General features: G+C 30.7%; 1 protein-coding gene across 8 annotated transcripts in view; it reads right to left on the bottom strand.

Moving 5' to 3' along the window:
- unc-13 (protein unc13 homolog) overlaps positions 1–23,193 on the bottom strand; it is a 67,266-nt gene that overhangs the window by 12,605 nt on the left and 31,468 nt on the right. For 6 of the 8 annotated variants that reach the window (XM_089268347.1, XM_089268346.1, XM_089268349.1 and 3 more), the window contains 6 exons: positions 5,246–5,301; positions 4,006–4,087; positions 3,595–3,678; positions 3,294–3,513; positions 2,946–3,066; positions 2,406–2,512 (listed from right to left, as the gene is read on the bottom strand). In XM_089268347.1, coding sequence (XP_089124473.1) covers positions 2,406–2,512; positions 2,946–3,066; positions 3,294–3,513; positions 3,595–3,678; positions 4,006–4,087; positions 5,246–5,301 — 670 coding nt within the window. Of the gene's footprint in view, positions 1–706; positions 808–2,405; positions 2,513–2,945; positions 3,067–3,293; positions 3,514–3,594; positions 3,679–4,005; positions 4,088–5,245; positions 5,302–23,193 lie in introns of all 8 variants that reach the window. The other 2 variants (XM_089268348.1, XM_015936578.3) reach the window with 1 other exon arrangement.

A 23,193-nucleotide genomic window follows, 5' to 3' on the forward strand; every position in this document is an offset into this window, starting at 1 on the left:
AGCAAATTGAGATACTCATGTTTAGTATCTAATAAATTGTAACATTATCTACCCAATGAAATGCATAGTAATCGTTAAATTACCCAGTCCAACTCTAACCCATCATCATTACTCCATTATTATTGAAAGTGAAAAAAGGGAAGAGAAAAAGAAAGAGAAAGTTGACTAACTCTATCAATATTAAGTCAACTTGTGACTTATAAATACAGCATGTTGAATTGAAATACTACTATCAATATAATAGCTACTATTAACTTGAAATGATAATAACAAATGTTGGAAAAATAATAGAATGAAATTTCATAAGATTGACTCAATAATGATAATGATGAAGAGATAGCAGAAGCAGTGGCAAAAAGGGAAACTCAGAAGTTACAGGGAACCAAAGGAGGTTAGATTATGTTCACTTTTTTGTTGTCAGTTATTTTGTTATTTATTATCATTTACACCAGATAATGAATATGATTGATGAACCTGTCATTGACTGTAATCTGCTTTTACCTGTCAAAATAAATAATCAACTACAATTAGTGATGAAAATGAACAAATCAAAAGAAAAGATGATCAAAAATGAAAGTTGGAGGTTAAAGAGTAGGAAGACAAAAATGGTGTTAAAAGATGATGTAAAATGATGTAAAAATGATGTAAAGTGAAGTGTAAAAATGATCAATTGTTTCTGTTGATATCTAAGGTGTTTATTACATGCCTGTAATGGCTATTTTGGCTGACCAGTCACCAGCAAGGATAACCTTCTCAGCAGCTTGGATTGCATCGATATGAGTATCAGGATCAACACCAAAGGTACACCTAAAAACAAGTAACAACAACAAACAAGCAAAAAAATTGGGTCTTTTGGGTTGAACAAGATTCTTTCAAATATCATGTTTAACAATAACTATTATTAATTATGATTAGAGTGAAAGTTCATGCAGAAACAAAACATGACAAAATTGATAAATCAAATCAATCCTTAATGACTGTTTCAATTAGACGATAAGCAAAAAGTCTTAAAATGCACCTTAAAAAGGTTACATTAAAAGTAACAAAAAATATCATGTTAAAGATAAATTTTAATAAACATTTTTGTTCACATTTTTTACTTTCTTTATAACAATGTTGACTCTTTCAACTTGTCATTAACCTTAATAATATAATAATATAATGCAAAATTGGTACCAAATTTGTCAGAAAGTAACATTTCAGGTTAGCAACAAAAAAGAGTGAAACTATGAAAATGATAATCATTATGATAATGACGCTAATAAGACTATCAACGAATATGAAAAGTTGAAACTTTTAATAAGTCAACAGAAATAATATGAATGTTTTCCATGTTAATATTGTTATCATGGAGTGAAAATGTTTGGATAATCGAGAATCACAACTTATTTTTTTTCTTCTTCTGGTGTCACAGGAATCATCATCAATCACCATGAGTGGTTCACTTTGAAACTTTGATTATTTGTGTTTTTTCTCTCTTCCTTTTCTTCTGTTAACCCTGGTTAGTCTACCTGTTCTGATACCATGAAGAAACAACGAAATAGCATTCATTGATGATGGAGGTTGAACTAATTTTTTCTTCTGCTCCTTCACTTTACATGGGAAAAATAAAAGAGTTGAGTGTATATAAGATTGGTTAAGTTGGATAAATGAACGAAAAAAGTTGTAAATAAAAGGCTGAGGCTGATTTTTTTTTGTTCATAATTGATGGCTTAGTGTAACAAGAAACTGCATGAGTTCAAAATGCTGGTTTCTTTTAAACTTGGACAAGAATGAACTCTTTTCACAACTTTTTTTCTCCCCAAAATCTTTTTCTATTTACAACTTTTTCAGAACTTCTATTGATAACTTCTATTGAGAACTCTTAGAGTTGAGTTTACAATATTCTTGCCATGATAATATGAAAACCATCATGTTTCTAAGGAAACAAGTAAAGGTGTTAAAAAAGTTAATAATGAAAATGCATAATACAAAGTAAAAATGAAACACTTGAATATGAAGGAAAATTGAGCTTTCTTTTTCAATAAACTTCATTTTTCGTTCTTTCCATTGATTCGCCATTGTAAGTTGATTGTTGATTGAAACAGTCAGTAGTTTTTGCTTTGATTTTCAATGGAGTTTAAAATGAGGGAAAATAATTGTTACGAAAACACGTAAAATTAATTTAAACTAGATGCAACAATAAACAACAACAACAATGATGGTGACAACAATGAGAGTGCAAGACAATGTACAAGAAGAACATTAAACTGGAAAATTTTGCCCAAAATCGCAAGACGAATACAAAGGCCATTGATTAACAAGACGATTGGGAATCAACACTTTTTACATTCTTTAGTTGTTTACCAATAAATTTGGACGATTGTCAACAATTAACTCTTCATCTTCATCTTATATCAACCTACCGGTTATGGCTATTTTACAGGACCATTTGGATGTTCCATCGAGGACACTTTGATGGACAGCTTTCATGTGACCACCGTGACTCTTTTCATCGACATTGAACACATTCCTGATGTTTTCATTTCACACAAACACACAAATCAACAAGTTGATTGAGAAAAAAAGGTGAAAAAAGAGTTAAAATAAGAAATGGACTCGATTGGAAAACATTCATTCATCATCTCAATGACAATCAATAAATTCAGTTTAATGTTGTTGTTGTTCAAAATGTGTTTGTTTTTTGGAGGAAAACTTGGAAAGGTTAAAGATGTTGTTCATTATGTTGCTTTCAAATGTATAAATTATTCTTAGTGAATAAACATTAAAAGTTAATGATGAAAGAAATTGAATGAAAGTAAAGATTAAATCTAATTGCAATAAATTAACTAATTGAAAAGATTGCAAGTGAAACAAAATTGAAAAACTTAAGAATAGATTAATACTAATAGATCTAATTTTACTCTGGTTATTGAATAGAAATGTAAAAATAGGAAAAGTCTTACCTTATCATTTCAAATATTTCTGGTTTATCTCTTTCACGAGTTTTCATCCTTTCTTTCATGGCTAATATTATGCTGTTGGCTTTATCTTCAGCACCATGTTTTGAACTTTTCTCAGCAGCACCTGATTATGGAATAAACAGTTGATAATAGAAAATTTATAACTCTTTTGTCGATTGTCAAGAGATTTGGAATTAGACAAAGTTAAGTAGGATTTGATCAAGTATTCAGTTCTGTGCTCAAGAATTAAGGAGTAAAAAAGGTCAAATCCAAGTTTAGCCAATTGCTTGGTATTAATATTGTTGCTTAATTAAATGATGATTAGGATACAAGGATGGCAAGTAAACTTACGTTGTAAGCAGTCAGCATTGAGCAAATCTTTACATTTCTCATGGCATTTCACTCCACACTCTGTACATCTAACTCCTTGCCTTGCGATTCCCCATAAAAGTCCTTCACATTCGTAACAATATGTTGGACTAGTTGCAGTCCAGGGTTGAAAGTTGTGTGGAGTTGTACTTGATATTGGATAGATTAAGGCTTGTAAAGTTTTCTTATAAACATGCATTTTCTGTGTCAATAAATAAACAATTGAGGTCAATTAGTATTCCAACTGCATTTTCGTTCTCTTCTTTTTCTAAGATTATCTTACCAATTCTTCATCATTAAGAGATGCTCTTGGCACAGCTGAGGCCAATCCAGCACTTCGTTTGGTAGCGGCCATTGTTTTGAGAACCTGGAAAAGAAACATTTGTTGAGAGAAATACACGAAAACAATACAAGTTATGAAAGGAAAATCATCATTTTGTAAATAACAAGAATAGTAAGGATTCTAGACATAATAATACTTAAGATTGAAGGAAAATTTAAAGTGAGAATAGGGAGTGAAGAATTTCTGAGAATTTAAGGGTTCTATCAACAGTTGGTGAACAAATTCTCAGGTAATTTAGATTGAGATTTTGAACAAATTTAAGGTTTTCAATATTTCTTATAAATTTTAGAGGATTTGAAAGGAATTCGTGGCAAATTCAAGATGATGTTTATTGTTCGTTTAGTGACTTACCAATTCACTGACCAATGGAATGGACTTTTTCCGAGGTCGTATATCAGGCATGGCATCAATGGCACTAAAGAAAGGATTATCCCTGGAAAGGTAAAAGGGATCGATGTAAATGGCATTGGAAACGAAATTAATTTCATCGTCTGTAAGTGATCGCGTTGACTTTGGAGTCAAAGTTTTTGGTGTTGAAGTTGATGAGTTTGTGGCAGTGGATCGACCTCTAAGTGATCGATGAAACTTCCACTTGTCGTTATTGACCGTTAAACGATCCATTTTAATTATAAGTGGAAACACAAAGTGAACAATATGAATTTAGCAAAGAACAAATTTTGTGGTAAGAAAGTTAAATTTGAAATGAAAACAGCAAACAACGGATTGAACTAATTAAAGGTAAACTTAAAGTGTTGAAGTGTTTGATAACAGGTGAATAACAGAGTAAACTTGATGAAACTGATGGCATAATGAATGGTTTTATCGAGCATAAAGTATGATCCAAGAGGCAAGGAATGGCATCATCAATCTCATAATCTAACCATCATAATCAAAGCCATCATCTCAATCATTTGCTTGGTTTTACATCATTTTAATTGTTGATTTTGCGTTGTTCAAGATTGAATCATAAGGTGATTATGATGATGATGTGGATGAAATAATCTCTGATTGAACTGGCGCACTCTGTTTAAGCCACTGTTCAACAAATTGTTTATCCACACTAATAGGATATAACCTACAACAAACAACAACAACTAGAACAAGCAAATGAACCAGAATCTGGTTAACTAGATTAATTTCTGGTTTTCTTTCTTTCTTTTCTTTCTCTGCTATCTTCTTCTCCTGTCAACTCACCAAATTAATCAAACGGAACTTAAAGTTTCAAATCAACAAAAATCATGGATAAAATAAAAGAGGAAATCAAAGTAAATAGAAACCCAAAATATCATGAAGAGACAAAAAGCGCAAACAAGATAAATGAAAAAAGTTTCAATTCTGTCGATATTTGATGTATTTCCTGTCGATTCTACTTTCGTCTTTTCATCACTCATCCATTCTCCTCTTCTCTTCATCTTCCGACAAAAAAGTTGCAGCTTAGTCAACACAAACTCGGTTTATTTTGCGGTTATTTTCAAGTTAAAAAGCCAAATGAAGGGTGAATTTTGACCAAACTTTGGTAATAATCTTGAGAAGTTCATTTGTTCACTTTGATTCATTGGATTGAAAAAAAAGATAAATAAGCAGTTCTTACCCTCCTCTTGGCCACAGGCTTTTGACGCCATCACCACTACCTTGTCTAGCACCGCTCTGTAATCGATAAGCAAAATAAGTAAATAATGTTTCATTTTGTATCAAAGTTAATAAATTCAATAATCATTCAATCGTTTCTTTGGTCGTTTATTTGAAAGTATTATTTCATCAGTTGAACTCTTTTGTGCTCAGACAGCAAAGCCGTGCACTTTACTTCCTCTTATGGTTCCAAAATGCTACGGATTTCCTGTTTGTCAGCCAATTTCCGATAATATTTACAGAATTTAAAGAATGAATAAAGACAATTCTTGCTCTTACAATAATGAATTGTTTTTCCCGTCATCAAACAGTTTCATTAATTTCATCAACTATTCAAATGACGATAAAAACATTTGTTTAACTTTGATTTTCATTCTTGAATTATTGATCTTAACCCATTGAACTATTTAAATAGTTTATTTGATTTCTTTTTTTCTGTGCAATCAAATTTAATTGCAAAATCTTGAATCAATACTTTTAATGATTGCAATTTTTGAACAAACTTGTTCAAAATGAGTAAAGAAATTAACCTTCTCTATTCAATTGGATTTTCACTCAAAAATAGTGAATTTTGTTTTTTTTCTCTTTCAATTTTTTCACCTTTTTATTGCAATAATAATTGTGTTGAAAAGTTTTCTTGATGAAAAATTGTTCAACCTCATGGTGTTAATGTTACATGATATACAGAATTTCAATCAAATGCATTAATAGAGAAGAAGATGGAAAAGTGGAAAAATTGATGGAAAGAAGCAGGAAAAAGTTGTTCTCCAAACTCACGTGACTTTGAAATATGAGAATTCATTGGAAACAGAAGAAGGGTAAAGATTCATGATGATCATCAGGATGATAACGAAGGATTCATGAGATGAAACAACAATAAAAAATGAACAAAAAGCAGAAGAAAAGTTTCCATTTCTATCAATGATTTTTCATTATAACTGTTATCAAATGATTGTTTTCCATCATCATCATTATTATCGTTAATAATAATATTATCATGAAAAAATATAATGAACTTAAAGGTGAAAAGAAACAAGGAATCAACAGAAAATTTCAGCTACAAGATTGGAGTAAAAACAGTAAATCAATAATCCAATGCAACTTGAATTGACTGTTGATGACAAACAGTCAAAGTGTGAGATAACCTGAATAATGTTGATGGAATTGAAATTTTGTGTGAATTTTTTTTCTCCAAAAGATTTTCATTATTCTCTTTGACTCTGGAAAAGTTGATAAAGTTCAGTGATGTGTTTGATTCTCAAGACCAATGGTTGGTGGCTTTTAACCAGTTTAATAGAGATGATGATAATAGATTTTTTGGGTCAAACAAGAGACTTTTTGTGTTAAGCTTTTGAGTTAGAAATTTTTCTCATTTTGATAACTTTTTCTTCTTCTTTCTTTTCTCCTCATTCTTCCCTGTTCATCTGGGAAAGGTCAACAAATGGAATTGAGGAAAAAGGAGAAAAGAGAAACGAACAAAATAAATCGAAATTTCATCATCAGAATCATTCCTTTCAACTTGAAATTCTTAGTTATCTTGTCCTTACTTTCCTTTGTTTTTACGCTTATTTGAGCTGCAAAGTTAAGTCAATAGTTGATAATAAGATGGCAAAATTTTCTTGTTTTGTGACTTTCAATTGTTACTTCCAAGCCACTCGCTGACGTTTAAAGAGCAATAAATTTTCAGATCAAATCTATTTAATAATAGATTTTCAATTTAACTTTACCTTTTTGTTCAAGGGAATTAAGTGTATTATCGTTGTTATTCATTTTTGATTCACGGATTAAATAGGAAAATGTAATCAACTTTGTGGTGCAGGTGAAGGTAAAGCAACAATTGTTGTCAAAGGTTGGAATGAAATTTAAATGTTGATTCACAATTAAAATCCAGTTTGTGTTGTTGTGCAAATAACAGAAAATGTTAAACATTTAAATTCAAATGCATTTACTGAAGAGACCAAGATTGTTATTAACATCTCAATTTGTGGATTTATTTTTAGATATAAACAGGGAGTTGAATAGAGATGCAGAAGAATCAGAAGAAAGGGGAACGAAAAGTTCTGGTGATATAATTTATGAAACAGAATTGCTTTTTGAACAGGTTTCTTCCAAGATTATGTAAGAAGATTAAGGTTAAAAGAAAAAATGTTGAAAAAGAAAGTTGAAAGAAGCAAGTTATTCTTGTGAATTATCTGATGAACCAACTGAATAATGATGATGATTCAGCTTATGTTGATCTTGATAGAAAGTTGGGTCAATCAGGGAAAGAGAGGCAAGAAAAAAAGCAAGAGAACACAGAGAAAAGAAAGAATGAAATTCGAAAGGAAAGTAGAAAAAATAAACTCAGAGGATAAAACAGGGAAGAAGACATTTCCAAATCAAGAACAGCATGAGATGATTCAAAAATGATATCAATGTCAACGTTTCTTTTAAACAAGTTATGTTGTTAAACAACAAAAAACTTAACAAAATGAACAAAGTGAAATAAAACAATCAACGAGAGAAAACCAGAAAACCAGAATTGGGTTGACTAAATGTTGACCATTTCTTTAACAACTTCACATTAAATTGATATTCAACTCGACTAATTTTGTAAGTTTGAGTCATAAATATTCTTGAAAGATTAACTCTTAATAGCGAAATAAGAGTTGGTGAAAATTTCAACTCCAACGAATTTGAGAAATTAGAAAATTTGAATTCTACTTTGCACCAAAATAAATTAGAAAAGTTTTTGAATAATTGTAAGGAGATAATTTACTGTTAACTGATGAATATTTAAGCTACCAAGTGTTATGCATGGTTGATGTTGACCAGAATATGAAGTGAATATCAACAAAAACTGGTTACAAAGTTAAATTTTTAACCGGTCAAGAGACAATCAGACCATGATATTGAAGTCAATATGAAAATATTGAAACGATCCAAAGTCAACTCTTGAACAAAAGGTTATTTTTATAAAAAAAACATTTATCGAAGTGTAACATTTATTCAAGCCTTTTCATTTTACCATTTTTACACAAATATTACTAAATTAACTTTGAATGAAAACAAAAAATGCACAAGAAAAGTATCAACTTTAATATTCTGTCAGGCAGAAAATGTTGACAAATAAATGGATTGAGGTGAACAATTTTGGACACTATTTTGACATTTCTTATTAACTGGCAAAATCGTCGTTATTTACATCACTTTTACCCTTTAAACTAAACTTAATATTTGAGTTGCTCAAGTAAAGACATTATCAAAGGTTCATTCTTTCCCTTCTTTCAGCTAATTTGAAAACTGTGATCAAATTGTTCATCATTGTTGATTTCTTGTCTCATCATTTCTTTCATCATTCAATGCAAACTGAAACAACTTTCGACTTTTGCTTCAAGCAGCTTTATTTTCCGTTGTCAGGAAATTTTCTTCCTTCTTTTTTTACCTTCAACTTTTAATGAAGCCAAAAAAGCTTTGCTCAGTAATTATCATTTTATGCAATTTTGTACTTTTCCAGGAACAAAATTTACGCATCGAAATACGTTTGTTGAGTTTCATTGTCGTTCAACTGAAGTGAAAGATTGCAAACAAATTTTGCCTTTTCCTTTCTTCCAATTCAAGATGAAACATTTGATTAGGCATTCATAAAGAATGTATTATTGACAATAATTTGAAAAAGTTTCAACCATTTCCAATCAATTGAGGCATTTGATTCATGCAAATCAGTATAATGTCATTTATCGAGCCATCAACGTTCCATTGTTGAAAGGTTCAGCATTTATGAAAATAATAAACTGAACGCTTCAATCTTTTGTTCACTCGTTTAAATTAAAATGAAAATGAGTTACAAAAATGATTGAAAATGTTGACTCTGTCTTTCCTTATCCTTCATCTAATTTGTATTCCTCAGGTAAAAAGGCATTGTTGAATTATCCATCACTTAATAACAGGTTAACATGAATAGTTGAGGTTGATTTACTTTTCTTTCATCAGATTCATTTTTCTTCGCTTTTCTTCACCAACCTTTCATAATATCAAACTCCCACTTTTGTCTCTTCCCTTTCAATACATTAAACTCTTACCACTTTCCTTCATTTTTCAATATCTTTTCCTTTTCCCATCAAATTTCATATAAATAGCCAAGATAAACTATTAATTATTCATGTGTGTATTTAAATGATTACCTAACAAACAATTAACTGCAAGTGATGATTAGCATTCTCTTGCATCTCTCCAACTAATTGTCCCTCAACAGTGCATTTCCTTTGGTGTTTCCCATCGTGAATGTTACTTAAAATGTGTGCTTGTAATTAAAGTTGATCATCTATTATGAATAGTGATTTATTGGGATAATCATTTGTACCGCATCATTTTGTGATGCTGACATCCCAATAGAGTACTTGCACATAACTCATGAATCATATTTTTTCATTGCTATTATCAACTGAATATTATATCAAATGATTACAATGATAACATGTTTATATCCAGCATTGTGATTGGTAAGAAAAGAAAGGGTGAAAAAGGGAAACCGAAAAATAAACCAACACAAAAGAAAGTAAAAATAGAAGAAGAAAGTTAATCAAAAATGAGTGAATCTTTTAAGTCGAAACATTCATATTGTAAGAATGAGCATTGCTGTATCATGATGATTCAAAAGAAATGTAATATGATCGAAAAATAGTGAAATTCAATGTAGAATCCATTGATTTCCTGTTATTTTGACAACGAAAATGACATTGAACTTGCAAGTTTTCGTTTTCATACTCAATGAACAATTATCTATTTAAAATTTGTTTAAATTGTTTATTTGTTGGATCGGTAAAGGAAAGGAAAAAATGATTCGGAAATGAAAGGTTGACATGAGAAACTTTTGTATTTGAATGGTGAAACGATGATTGGGTACATTTTATGCTGTTGTTTTCAGATAACTTTCAAGATTGATTGAATTAGAATTGTAAATGGAGTGGAAAGATAAAAAAGAGAAAGGATGAAAGGTTGAATCAGATGGAATGACAGATACAAGAAAAGTGGAATAAGAAAAAGTTATAATTTGAATAAGTCATTTTATCAGGTAAAACTGAATGAGAACAAGTCAATTCCCAAAAGAAAAGTGAAACTGAGCATGTTGATTGCAATGTGAGAATCCCCTGAATCCCTCTGATTAACTTTTACATTCATGTTGATTAACTTACTCCAAGGATGGACAAGTAAAACAATTACAAATGTTGGACTATCAAATGCTATTTGAAACTTTTGCAAGCACTTGGAAAGGCTTGGAGTTATGACAGAGAGACGAAAAATGTGCTGAATTCGAGAATGAAATTCTCATTGTTCAACCGATTAAACATTCAACTCACCCATGAAATCATTAATATTCCCTTTAATATTTGAATGATAATTTGATAACTGAAAAATTCCAAACCTTTCATCTCTTGCTGTTGTTTGATATTTTTTATTCTGCTTCAGATTCAAGATCATTGAACATTATCTGGTTGGAATGATAAGTTTGGAGTTAGTCAACAAAAAAATTTAATCACTTTCATGATGACAAAAGAATAATTTGTTTTATTAAATTGCTTAAACAATTAGTTTTCATTAATTTAAATGCATCAAGAAAATTATCATTCACCTTCTATCACTTGCATTATTAAGCATCAAGAGTTATTACTGGGAATGACTTGGAGTGAAAGTTATCAAACAATTGATTGATGAATATAAAGTGAACAACAAATGAATTAAGAATTTATCAAGATTAGGTGATAATCAGGCTTTAATAAACTCTCACTTTCGACTCTTCATTCAAAGTTGATCAATTGACTTGCAGAACTCGTTAACTTTCAGTCTTTTTATTCTCGTTTTTGGCTAGAGTTTTGGGTGAAAAAATAGTTGTGTTAATATTTTACATCGGCATTCATTGTCAGTCACTTAAGTTGCTGTTAGTTGATAAATATTTGATTGTTTGAATTCAGGTGTAAATGTATGGAAATGGTGAAGAAGCATTATTCCGAGTGAGAAAAGGAAAACGGAAGTTAATGGGAAATGGAAAATGCTTTTGGATCAAGATTTATTTCCGATAAATTTCGAGTCAATCTGAAAATCTATTCATAATCTACCATCTTTTTGAAACTTTGAATCAATATCTGGAAACACTTTTCTTTTATAAAAAAAGGATAAATAAGCACAATTTAAATTTTGCAGCAAAATCTTTTTTCTAAATTGAAACAAAAAGATTCTGAAAATGAAGGGAAAAGATGAAATGAATATCAACTTGAAAGTTCTACTGAATAACGAAAGTTCATTTTTCTTTACTGACAAAAACTAGCTTTGTTTACTCAGCAGGGAGTGAAAAGCCAGAACACGATGAATCGCAAGAAAACTTTGGATAAAAATGTCGATTGAAATCTTAATCATTAACTCATCATAAATAATAGCTTTTGTTAGCAATCAGATTCAATTAATTGATTTAAAGTTTCTTTGATTTCCTAATCTGATATAATTTACTCGCAATTTCGTGTAAATTAAACTAATAATATGATATGATAAGAACAGGTAAATCCAGGAAAAATATCTCATTTCTCAGTGTGAATTAACCCAATAGCTAAATGGGTTGGATTACAGGTAACCTTAAAAAGAGTTTTTGCACACTTTTTTGTTCCATCTTTCGATCGATAAACTTTTCTTTTTCTTTTCAATTTATGTGTTTCATCGCCATCATAATTATCTTCACCTTTATTCAGAAAAGTATCTCCTACAGTTGCTCATTTATTCTTGAAATGTAATGCAGAGAAAAAAAGATTTCTTGTTTCTTTTCTTGTAACCCATTCGTTGAGAGTGGGAAAAAAGGTTCACTTCATTTTCTCATTTTCATTAAATTTTTTCACATTCCCTGTTATTTCACTTGTGTCACAGAAAAGTAAGCATGAAGAGAATAAAAGAAAACTAAAGCTCATTATGAATATTGCTATTATTAAGATTATTATTTTGATTGTTATTAGCATCTGATTGGGAATGGTGAATAACAATATTGAAGAAAAGAGGAAATATTGTTGGAAATTTACTTTGCAAAGTTGGTTGATGAAATTTGAAAAGAGAAAAGTTGTAACCTAAATCATCAATCTAATTTGACAAATAAATTGTTTCAAGAAACAGTAAAATAAAAGTACAATAATGATCAACTAAGACTTTGGCAAACACAGGCAAAGTTTACCTTGCAGTTTTGTCCAAACCTTTATCCAGGTTTACTTGTTATAATTGACAGGACAAAGTTTATAAAATATTTAAACATTAGATTATTGGTAGCTCATGTAAATCTTGTGATACAGATTTAGTTGTTTTACTGTGAATAAAGATGAGATAAAGATTGATTGAAATTGGATGGCCAAGAGTGACCAACCTTTACCTTTCAGATCGTCACAATCCTTTGGACAATAAATATTTTAATGGTGTAAGTAAAAAAACCGATTACATTAAATCATAAATGTAAACATTTCGATTTTTTCTCTTCAATTTATTATCAACATTATTAAGAACATTATCAGCATTACGTTCGATCCAACCTTTTAAATCGTATTTTTTATGGCAATATTATTTTATTGCAAAATAATGCAAAAAAGAATGACGAAATTTCAGATTTTAGTTCGATTTTGTTCAATCGATTGAGTTTCAAGTTTTGGTTTAATTTATTACCAGAAACTTTGCAAGAAAAGAGTTTCGAAAAGTCAACTTCATTATTTTGATTTATTATTATCAAGTCAGTCCCAGCATTCAATCTGAAAAATTACTGATTTTCTGAGGATTTTAGTCAGTTAGAACTATCAGACAGGGAAATCCGTTTGAGTTTATCAATCTAAAATGAATTCATGATAAATCGAAGAGAAGAGTTGGCTTCTAAGTCGAGTTTGAAACGCAACCTGCGAAAATAAATTCTGAATTTGAGGCAATTTTGAAGAATCGATTGTAATTAAGTAACCAAGTTATGAGAAAATTGTTGCGAATGTGAAATGTTGGAAAAAAAGTTTGAATTAATGACTTCTTTTATGGAAATAAAGACAATGTTTATGTGCAAACAAAAGGTAAATGAAACCAAATAAATAAAGTTGAAATATACGATTCTAATAATAATATTAACACACAAAAAGACGCATTTTTGGTGAATAAAAGAAAGGGTTGAAAATGGGTAACATTATATCTTAAAGAGAAAAGTAAAAATGGTTTCCATCAGAATAACTTTAAAGTCTAAATTGATAGTAAAAAATGAAATTGAAATGAAACTGAGAAAAATGAGAGAAAACAAATATTCAAAATTTTGTGAACAACAAAAATGAATACTTGAGAAAACTCAAAATGGCGGATAAAAATTTTTCGTAAATAAGTTATCACATCTTGAAATGATATCTGTTTTATAAGCAAGAGTTTTAACCGGATAAGCTGTTATCCATGAGAGTTTCGACTTTTGGAAAACAGAGAAAAAGATTGGAATTTTGGAAAAGCAAAATTTGATATTTAAATAATATTTGAGTTCTTTTTTATATCTGACAAAACTCACAATGAAATGAAAGTTACAGGTAAAAAGATATGAGAAAAGAAGGAGAATGATGTTGATGAAAATGGCGATGCAACAGAGAAGAGGAAAGAAGTTGAAACTGGATGAAAAAGTTGCTTATTGTTGAGTCCATTTGCATACTGTTACAAAGAAAAGCAGCATTTTTGTTCAATAACAACTGGATACACTTCAAATTCCTATTCATTTTGTATCATCAGATTTATGTTCAACTCTCTTAAGCATTTCTTGTCTACAACTGATGATAATCATCATTATCATCAACATCATCTTTTGCCTTTTCTCATTGTTTAGCGATGGTCCAATCATGTTTTCATCTCTTCTTTTTCCATCATCTGAATCACTTTGAAATTCATGAGATTCTTGGTTCTCTCATGTGCAAGAAAAAGAATAGAAAAATTTTCTCAGATTATTCAGAGTCAATTTACTTTTCTTGTTATCTTGGGTAAAACAAGATGATGAAGATGAAGATGAAAACTCAGAGTAACCTGGAACGAAAGGAGAAAAGGATAAAAAAAGAATACAGAAGAAACAGAAAATTTGTTTAACAATAAGTAACAAAAATGAACACAAGAGCAAGAAGAATACTATAAAAGAAGAAAAGAAAAGATTTTGTGAAATTATCATGAATTTGAAGCTACACGATGCAAGCGAAATATGAACAAAACAATTTTCATCTTTCACTTTTCCCACAATTTCCCAAGCCAACTAAATCTCATGCAATCTACTGTGACAATTGAATTCAAAGTTGAAATCATTTTCAGTCCAAGACTCCCTTAATCAATTAAATCAATGGATAAATATCAAAGTCTAATTACAAAACCCTAATAATAAAGCTCGACTTAATTTTAACGAATTTCACTTTTTTGTGAAATGATGAACAAAATATTTCAATCAAACGTTGAGGATGATTCTGAGCATTTCTTCATCATTACTCGATTTCATTGATGGACATTAACTGACTAATGGTTTGAAGTTTGAATAAAGTTGAGTGAATGTAAGTTTATTTATATAATATGGTTATGAATGACCATATTGAATTCATGAATATTTTTAATAAGATTCTAGTAATTTTACAAGCAAATGTCAGTAATATTTGCATTCAATTATTAGTTAACTTTTAGCATTTTCATGTTTACCTTTTGTCAGAATGAAAATATTAGTTAATACAATAAAAGACAAGTTTAGGTTATTCAATTTGGTTTACTAAAGGTAAATTTGGATATTCATTTTGATGCACTTTTTTCTGTGATATTTACTTTCATTGGATCATTTTTTTGTTTCATGGAAATCATTATTTGAATTTATCATGGAAAACAAAAGGAGGAGAAAATTTGTTTACTAATGGCATGGAAAGACTGAAGTGAAAACATGGAAAGTGTTTCGTTAATCATTAATCATAATTGGTTTTTGGTAACAATAAGGAAACACTGGTAAGGTCATTGTCCATAAGGGAAGGTGAAATGGTTTTATTGTTGAACCATTGAATAAAGTAAATTTAATTATTATATTGTGTTGATATTATTAACAAGTTTTAATGGTAAAGTTGATTATGATAACCAAAGAAGAAAAGGAGCAAAAATTATCATCACCAGGATAATAATTATTTACTGATATGGAACAATTGATTATGAAAAGTCAATTTTCGTTGATAAACTGTTCATTATTCAGACTCCAGTAAATGATCAAATGATGTGTTGAAAGGAATTAACTGGAAAGATTAAAATTTTAATCATGTTCACCATTGAATTATGAAATTGTTGCCAACAAGAAACAAAAGTTTCTTTCATAAATTGAAATGAATTGAAAGGTTAATTTGTTTTCATTCAAACAAATTTTACTTTTTTTTGTTTCTTTACTCAAAATTTGATATTTTTTAAACCATTGAATAATAAAATGATTGAGGTAAAGGGAATGATGAACAGAAATGATTATTTGCCGTTTCTTGCTTACAATGAAAACAAAGGGTAAACAGTAATTTAGAGTTCATTTAGATTCATAATGTCATTTCACAATGAAAATCATTTCCATCATCAGTATCCTCATGGTAATACAATAAACATGTTATGTAAATGTTGAGACTTTGCTGGACTTTCTTCGCTATTCATCTCCATCATCCTGTTAATCATCATTTTCACCATTCTTTACGTTCATTCTATTAACTTTTTCGTCTTCTTTTTCTGTTCTTTTTTCGCCATTTCTCTTCTCATTCATTTATTTTCGAGGTAAGTCAATTGTCAAGAGAGAAATAAAAAAGGTATCAACCCCAATGGAAACTCAATATGAATGCTCAATGCTTCCAATATGATTGAGATGAAATTTCCGATATTTCAAGTTGTTCTTTTTTCTTTTATCATCATAATTATCTTTCTTCTTCTTTTTTATCATATATTCTTGTCTTTTCTTCCACAGCATTTAATCTTTTCTCAATTTTCGTTTCCATAGTTGCCTTATTTGGTGAAGGTTAAAGGGCATTCAATGGTTTAAAACGTTTTCTTTTTCCTTCAATATTAATCAACTCTTGTTTCACTCAATCATCAACTCATGGGAAACCAATAAAAGGATTGAAATTGATATCGAAATTAGTGCAATTTCAGTTCGGATTAGATTTACATTATTTTCCAAGACTAAGAATAAGACAAATAACCTGATTTTAAGATAAACTTGCAGAATCGCAGGTAATGCGAAACATTTTAAGATTGATTCCTCAAAATTAATCACTTTTGGGAGTGAATTGCAGACACAATGCTGGGATTTCAAGCTGTATCTCTTCATAGACATGTCATTGAGAAGGCAAATAATTGTTGTGTGAAAACTTTCATTTTAACTCATTTCTTAATTCGTTGGAATGTTGAAGGAAAGTTAATTTTGCCAAGAATTGTTGCAAGAATGGAATGAAGATTTGATAACAGAAAGTGTTGGCAAGAAGTGAACATTTACCTTTGAAAAAAGTACATTTAACTTGAGTTTGAAAAGTCATTAAAATGTTACTGAAACATTAGAAATAAACACTTTTTGTGCATTTCCAATTTTTGAAGTGCGCAAAGAGAAGTAATTCATTCCCTGTTATTCCTGATAACTCAAGTCAGAAACTGAAAGTTTATTCAGATAATTCTACAACTTAATGGAGATTATTCACATCTTAAATGATGAGAATTTTGTTTTTTACTTTCAAAGGAGAAAATATTTTCCTCTAATGGCGTGTTTATAATGAATTGAAACCAAGCAAATGTGAAAGAAATGAACCAATTTAGGAAAGAAAAGTGATTAACGAAAATGAAGACGAAATGAGGTTTTACCGATAAATTTTTTCTTATTCTTGTTGCCAGTTTCAGACATTCCCAATCAACATATTTGATTCAATTTTGAGTAAAAAAAAGCGTCGTTTGTGCCATTTTTACTCAATTTTGAATCAAAATTTTTTTGACTAATTTTTGAGTAAATTTTGAATCAAATAATTTTAATTGAAATGAATCTTGCTAGAAAGTTTTTTATTGACCAGAAACAATATAGATAGAATAACTTCTAGGAGAATAGAATAACATTGAATATTGATTTAATTCAGCAACAGATTAGAGCAAAATCAAGTAGAAAAAGTTATAATAGTATTAATCGGTTAGAATTTCATCAGAGTCCCAAATAAATGAAATTGGATTTTTGTCAGACTCGTCTTCTTGAGTTAAATCTTGCTCAAAATCTACTTGAGACATTTCTGCATATATATCTCCAAATTCTGAAGAAAATAGATCTTGATCTTTTTCTTTGTTCTTTGTCCCAGTCGAATTTTGCTTTGTTCTGTAAGCAGCATTCCGCGCATTCAGCTCTCTCACTAATCGTCCGCGTATGTTTTTAATCAGAGTTTCTTCTAATTCGAGAATGTCACATTTGCGTAGAATATGAACTGTTTCAGAAAGAAAATATTCGTGAAAATTAATAAATGAAAATGAATTATATATTATTTACTCGTTTACCAACCTATTAAAGCTTGAACTCTCTCTAAACCCAGTTTCAAGTCGAATTCACCTTGAAAAGGTTCTTCAATAGGGTTTTTGAATCCCCAGACAAAAGGTAGAGGAAATTTTGCATCACTGCTTTCTCGAAGTTTCAAGAATTCTTTCATTTCATCAGCTTCGTAAAATCTCTTACCCAGTGTCACATTTAAATAATATGATTCTGGAAAACAAGATTTTACTAACTGATAAGCAAGTGTGAGGGGATTTCCTTTTCCTGCTAAAATGGCATTTTTATAAGAATCAGATTTGAAAGGTAGAATTCCTTCCACAAAAATTAGATCTTTTTTCTTATCCTTGTATGTTTTATCCTCGTCTGGAATCTTTTGCTCAACTTTCTTTGTTTCTTTCTCTCTTATCGACAAAACTTCATGAATATTGTCTATACATTCTATTAGATCAGCCATAATCAAACTGGGTAAATCGAGTTGAGAAAGAACTTGTTTTCTTTCCAATAAGCGATCACGAACTTTTCCGAGCTGAAGCAATGAGTTTTCCTTTGACTGTTTACCAGTCATACTTGAACACGAGCATACTTCATTCTCTTTGGAGTGTGGACTTTCTTTTTGCTTAATTTCGATTTTTGCTGCAGCAGCAGTATTTGAATCTTTTCCCATTGAAAATGTTCCATCAGCAATTGATTCTCGTTTTTTCAAATGTTTTTCTTTCACTTGTGATTGAGTTTCTTTAGCTGATTCTTTGTCTTTGCGTTTCCGTAACTGATTCTTGATTCCTCTTTCTGATTTAAAGCTCAGTAGAAAATTTTCAAAAGCTTTCAGATTCAACACAAGATAATCAGGTTCTTTTTGACTGTTTTCTGCAGAAACACATTCAATTGGCCACGTAAAAGACAAATTTCCTATGATTGTAAGACAATCTTGTAAGCTCTGGTATTTTGCAATGGCTTTTCCAAGGTTGATCTTTACTTTTGAGTATTCATCTAAATTTGAACAAAAAACCATATTTAGTGACTGAAAAAATTAAAATTCAACATCTATTGATGAAAAAATTACTAACCTCCAGTTGCAATTATTTGACCGTTAACGTATTCTTCGCCAATTTTCATTCTAAAGAGGTTTTTGACTGGATTGAATTCAAATCCCTGGAATTGATTCTTGTCGACTTGCAATAATAGTGGTTGTTTGATTTGTTTGTGACTATCACTCTTGATGTAAGGCAAAAACACCACAAAAAACTTTCCGCTGGTTTCTTGAATAGTTTCAAGATCAGTTGACAGTTGATTTAGTGAAAATTCAGAACTTACTTTAGAAACATTTCTTGAAATAGTTGAATTGGTAGGTTGACTTGAATTAGTTCTGTATCCACTTGCACTTATTCTTTGATTCCTGTGAGTCAATGATGTTGATGATGAAGGTTGAAAAAGACATTCTTCTTTTGATCGAGGTCTATTGAGAGATTCTGACTTCTTAGTAGACTTTTTAGAATTAATTATTTGAGAACAAGAGAATTGTTTCAGAGTAGTAGACATAGTTACATTAGGGTTAGTTGTGAGATATTTAGTGTTGAGTAAAAAGAAAGCATTACCTGGAAACGGAAACATACCTTTTGCAAAATTTTATTCAAAATCTCAAGAGAAACAAGAGTAGAAAAAAATCAAAATTGATTAGTAGAAAATCTTTGTCAAATAGCTTTGATCACATTTGATTGGCTGTTTTGTTACAAAATAAATGCGAGACTGAAAACTTTGCATTGTATTGGATTGTTCAAAGTCTTGAGCTCTTCCAATTGATTTGATTTGTGAAAAATTTCAACATAAAAAATGAGTGGCTAATATGGATATATCATTCAATTTAAAACTCATTGTATTTGTCAACAAAGACTAAAATTGTTGGGCATTTTGAGTTTAAAATTGATTGAATTGTTATGATGAAATTCATAGCCATCATAGAAATTCATAAATACTGATAATTTGAGAAATTTTGGAAATTGAAAAATAAATTTTGAATAATTGCAAATAAGAAAAGAAAGATACTTTTCTTACAATTAGTTGAATAATCTTCTGAGATCATTTTTCGCCGAAAAGCTGGGCAAGAAGCTCTCTATTTTTTGGATTCTTTTCAACAAGCGCAGCAATAGTTGCGAGCGTATTTTGATCCAAGGTAGAAGAATTTTCTTCTTGTTGCTGTTTCTGTTGCTGTTGCTGTGGCTGTGGCTGTTGCTCTTGCCCTTGCTCTTGCCCTTGCTGTTGCTCAGAATCTTGTCCGCTAGTTTCTGAATCATTGAATTCTAACTTTCTCTTAGAGTCATCAGTTGAATCTTTTTCTCTTTGCTTGCTCGAAATTGGAGAAAAAAAAGACGTCAATGTTCTTTGTCTCATTCTCCCACTGCTTGCTGGTGACGAAACAATACCAGAATCATCTTGTTGATTACTCGATGTATCATCGGTTTCCGTATTAAACCTTTCATCTTCTTTTTCGACCGGCTTAGAAATAGTTTCAGATTCAAGTAGATCTTTTTCACCGCTTTGAGTATTTTCAGTTGAAACTTGACCCTCATTTGTGATTCCAGTTTGTAAATGTGTTTCTGGTTGTGCAAATGAAATAGTCTGAGTACTAGACAGGTCTAATAGAGTTGAACTTGGATTCGGTTCTTTATGTTTACCTCCATCTTGAGATGATTCAGCGTCACCATCCGACTCACTTGAACCATTTCCATCGCCTACTAAATCAATTGAAGGTATTCTATTTCCATGATTTGGCTCAGGTGTTTGAAATTCACCTTCTTCCTCTTCTTCCTCTTCTTCATCGTCGATATCTCCTTCTAATATACTTGGCTCCAAGTTGCTTCTAGGGCTAGATGAACGATTAATACGAGGTTGTTCACTGTCAGTTTCCATATCTTCTTGAAGAAAATCAGTTGGATTTATGTCACTTTCCTCTGAACTTTCGATTCTTGGCTTCTTTCGTTTACGCTTTGGCTTTTGTTCTACTCTGACTCGAGCATAGTGCAAATATTTGGCGAGAGAGTCTAAAAGATGTTTCTCTACCGTTTTATCATAAGAATCTTTTTTAGTTTTACGAACAACATGGTCTGGAAATAAATTGAAAAATATCAAAACTAATTAGAAAATGTTCTTATTCTACTTCTTTCAAACTTACCGAGTAATGCTCTTAGTCTCCTTTCTCCCAATCCGTCCTCAAAAAATCCACCAGAAGGATCAGTTTCTGGGATATGATAATTCCAAATGGAAACTAAAGAGGCTTTTCCACCTTGCCCACGGATTGTTGTTCCAATCAACCAATGTTCTGGAAAACAATCTCTCACAATATTGCTGAGCCAGAATGAAGGTTCGTTTCCAATCGCAACCTTTTGAGGCTGAGATCGCATAGCCAATCGATAAGAACGCGCTGGAACAGGCAAAGTTCCTTCAATGAACATTGTTCCATTCTTTTCGTAAGTTGCATCAACTTCTGGAATTTTTCGAATGTTTTCATCACGAATAGATTCTGGGTTCACATCTACTTTTTCAATAGTAGTTGTCGGACGAAGTTCAATGGAAGTTTTCGGACGAATTTCGACAGGAGCGGTGAATTTTCTGAGAACATCCATCACTGCAGCAGCCCAAGGCCTTACTGACTCATAAATGATATTCTTATATTCAGCTTCTAATTTCTTGAAATCAGCTGGTTCCAAAATATATCGCATCTTCTTTGCTGGAGGCTGCTGAGAGTCTTGAGAGACTTCTACAACTGAACTTGCCCTTGATGTAGATGCAATCGGTGCATTCGGTGTTGAAGAAGAAGATGCACTGGAAATAGGAGTAGATTTAATTCTCTTGTTTAATGCTTGGATTTTTTTTTGCATTTTTTGATAGTCTTCCAGTGGAGTTGATCGCAGACTAATTTCTCCCGCTTTTCTTTCTAATTGAATATAATCAGAAAGGATATAGTTCATCTTTGAGTCGAAATTGATAAGATTCAACTTTTCACTGTTAGAGAGGAACACTTTATAGCTTGAGAGCAGGTCAGAAGAATCATCTAAATGAAAAAAATTGGAAAATTCGAATTTAGTCAAGATTGAATGGCGAAAAGATAAAGGTATTACTAACCTGCAATTACAATAACCATGATTGGAATTGGATCACATTCAGCTACTTTAAGCTGTAATAGATTCATCTTTCTGGTTGAAAGGGACTTGACTTCATCTGGAATTTTATCGGCTTCGATTTTAAAACATATTGAAATGGTTTTAGCAACACCAAATGTATCTATCAGCGAAACAAGAGCACCGATAACTTTTTGACCCATTCTTAGGTCGAAATAAGCTCCAAGTAATGTCGTTTGATTTTCAATAATAGAACTCTGTCTTCTACGACTAGTATTCACTAATTTGAAACTATAACTTTTTTTCGATTGCTGGTTTTCCATAAAATATGCACAAGAATATAAAATAAACTTCCGAAAATTTAAAGAGAATTTTAAAATTCGTTCTTATCGAAAAAGGAAACATGTGAAGAATATAATCTATCTTGATTCTCATTGGCTAATTTTTGTTGATAAGATTGTTCTCATAGCAACGCATTGATAAGAATGGAAACATGTGTTTCACATGTGGTTTTAAACAAATGCCTTAATCAATGTTTATGCTCGTTAATTGTTGTTTAATTTGAGGATTTAATTTGTTTATATGTTTTATTGATTTATTAATTTTGTGAAGTGTTTATCTTTCCATAAAAGTTTTTGTCACCTAAAATGAGTTCAAAGCGAACATTCTATCGCCGAAAACAATCGGCTCATCAAGCTAGACAAATAGACTATATAAACAATCTTCCGGAAATTTCTTCTGATTCTAATTTGTTTGATCGTGATTACGAATCTTCTTCTGACGAAGATATGTCAAGTTTCGAGCTCACAACTAGTGATTCTAATGAGACATCAAGTGAAATTGAAAATGAACTTCCTGATCCGCCCCAACAGCAATACATTGAGACATTATTCGAGGCACTTTTCAGCCATGTTGGTTTGAATTTGTCTACATCTGAAAAGGTTATTTCTCTAATAAACTGTTTGAATAGAAGATATTCGACAAATCCAGTGTATTTACCTAATCTCCGATACTACTGGGAAAAAAAGGCTAAATCAACTTGTGTCCATGTTTATGTGCTGTGCAACAATAATCACTCACATGGACCTTTCATCGGTGAACCGAGAAATTTCGGACAATATATGTGTGAAAATGAACATTTTCAAGCTTCTATCAAACCAGGAAAATATTTCCTTCATTGTCCATTGAAGCAACAATTATTGAAGATTCTCTCAACCTTACCCGATTCATGTTGGCTGACTGATTGTGAGAGACAAGATGTTTCTAATGCTTCGCAAGCAAGGAAGATTAAGG

Source organism: Tetranychus urticae, chromosome 2 (genome assembly GCF_039701765.1).
Source record: "Tetranychus urticae isolate SD_2017Ah chromosome 2, NJAU_TeUrti_SD_1.0, whole genome shotgun sequence".
In the NCBI taxonomy this organism is placed as follows: domain Eukaryota; kingdom Metazoa; phylum Arthropoda; class Arachnida; order Trombidiformes; family Tetranychidae; genus Tetranychus; species Tetranychus urticae.